Below are 2,500 nucleotides of genomic sequence, written 5' to 3' on the forward strand. Positions count from 1 at the left end.
GCAGCACTCGCATGCACTGAACACAGTTTACAAAGATAGACCGTTTGCCCACGGTTTTCTTTTATTATCGCTGTTGTAGTGTAGCCTATCACTGAGGAACCAGCACGTGTATCCATCGACAGAACCGCACATAAAGCATTATTTTTCAAGTTACAACCAGTGCCGCCGCTTGCACCACACGCTGCGGTCGAGCAAAACACACGCTACCCATAGCAACGCGTTATGACACAACGATATTTCAGACTGACAGAGACAAGATAAACGGCTTTTCCGCCATTTGTTACTGTTTTGTACACGTTGTTATAATTATTATAATTCAAATTCTGTTTTATTGGCCACAATATAGTAATGATGAATGTTGAGAGGGGCACTTTTGATTACTTTTCAAAAAGGGCAGGGGCTCAAAGCCGTCCCCTCTGCAGTGCACTTGCCTGGTGTGTGTAACGTGTCCATGGTCCTGACTCCTGTCACACAATGCGGCGAGATCTCCGACAGGGCTTTAATAGTCTAACGTTACAGTGAATGAGAGTATGAGCCGAAACGAACGCACAGGCCATAGTGTGACATCCGTTAACCATAGTGTAAACATAGAGGACGTCACGGGTTTTTCTATAAAAGAAAGAACGTAGCCTTCGTTTGTATGTATACCCCGGCAATTTATATATTTATAATACGTATTAAAATATAATTCATATTATTTTATTACTTTTGTATTAGTTGTTTGAAGAGTAAAAAAAGAAATTGGTTGGTCTTAATGCAAATTTACAACCGGCAAGTCGGTCGGACTAACGCCCGTTTCACACACACTCCGTCTGCAGTGCGTGTGCGGTGTGTATTTTTTTCCGTCCCCATGTTAACGGATGACAGCTTTCACAGTGCACGCGGATGCGATCCGTCAGTCCGTTCCCGGTGCGTTGCGTCTGCAGCAGTGCACGGATCGTTTTCGTACCGAGTCTATTTTTTGCTGCGCTGCGTTGCTGCATTAAAGTGATAGAACATTGTTCGCATTAAAATAAACATGTACTGACGCGAAAATCTAGTAATTTCACCACAGATGCATATCATTTAAAATATACTCTTGTTTCAAAGTTAACACATGGCTTTTTTTTCTCAAGTAAAGCAACAAAACGACACCTTACCTGGCATTTAGGTTAAAAAAAAAGTGCCATAATGGAGAGCACTCGTACTTTCTTGGAGGTGAAAAGCAAAGTTCTTTTTGACCTGCAGGATTTCTTTTAAAAGGGTGTAAAAACGAAAGAAAAGACGAGAGTCGGCTGTTTTTGAATAGACTATTGTAAGTTTCTAATTTAAAATGTTTGTGATTTAAGGCTATAAACTATGTTTAAATGTTTTGCCACTTGTGTGAGCTAAATCTAAAGTATATAAACATGAATAAATGAATTTAATAAAATGTTGTTTAAATGTAGTAGGCTACCTAACCTGACTTCTATTAAAGAGTAAACAAAGATAGGCTAATTGGGATTCTGACGAGGCATGCTCAGTAAAAACTTTTTAAATAAAAAATAATGAATAAATGCTGTGTTTGTGGTGTGCAACAGCGGATCAGTTGCGGACTGCAAACGCAGCATAAGTGAAAGCACAACAGGGTGTGGGGCTCCTGCAACACACACGCAACGCAACACGCACCGCACACGCACTGTAGACGGAGTATGTGTGAAACGGGCGTAAAAGGAAAAAAATAAAATAATTTGAGTCGGCCCTAAATTGACAGGGTCGGTCGGGTTACAGCAAACAAGAATATTTTTAAGGATGGCCTTAAATTATATAATTCACAGTGTGATGCGCAGGTGATGCTCATTTGCAATCACTCCACCGGCCTCACACCGTTCTCTCACGGCTCTCGCCCGCCCTGCTCGTCACACACAGAGACTCAGTTTCATATCAGAGTCACGTATGATCTTACCTCAGTGTCTCCAGTTTACAGAGAGGATTCTCCAGCACAGCAGAGAGCAGCTTCACTCCTGAGTCTCCTAGATTATTATATGACAGATCCAGTTCTCTCAGGTGTGAGGGGTTTGATCTCAGAGCTGAAGCCAGAGCAGCACAACCTTCATCTGTGACACCACAGCTCTCCAACCTGTAGAGAACAATGACACACATTAAGTCTATCTCCAAAGCTAAACATGAGCACTTACACTAAATAAATAAATAACACAATGCTGTCAATATGAAATATATATAAATACTCATTAGTTCACGTTGTTAAAATACATCAGTTAGGATTAGAGGAGAGAATATACAGTTTGTACAGAATAACAACATTATTTCTGTGGAAAGACCCATAAACCATGGAAACCCAAGGTGTGTGAGAACGTGTGTGTGAGAGAGAAAGTGTGTGTGAGTGTATTTGTTTGTGTGTGTGTGTGTGTGTGTGTGTGTGTGTGTGTGTGTGTGTGTGTGTGTGTGTGTGTGTGTGTGTGTGTGTGTGTGTGTTCCTTGTTTGGCAATACTTGTGAGGACACAAATGTCCTCACTTATA

General features: G+C 41.1%; 1 protein-coding gene across 1 annotated transcript in view; it reads right to left on the minus strand.

Annotated features, from left to right (window-relative positions):
• LOC137084567 (NACHT, LRR and PYD domains-containing protein 12-like) overlaps positions 1–2,500 on the minus strand; it is a gene marked incomplete at its 5' end in the record, with an annotated part of 382,843 nt that overhangs the window by 352,472 nt on the left and 27,871 nt on the right. The window contains one exon of the mRNA XM_067450858.1: positions 1,925–2,098. Within this exon, the coding sequence (XP_067306959.1) occupies positions 1,925–2,098 (174 nt within the window). The remainder of the gene's footprint in view (positions 1–1,924; positions 2,099–2,500) is intronic.

Source organism: Pseudorasbora parva, chromosome 8 (assembly GCF_024679245.1).
Source record: "Pseudorasbora parva isolate DD20220531a chromosome 8, ASM2467924v1, whole genome shotgun sequence".
Classification (NCBI taxonomy): Eukaryota; Metazoa; Chordata; class Actinopteri; order Cypriniformes; family Gobionidae; genus Pseudorasbora; species Pseudorasbora parva.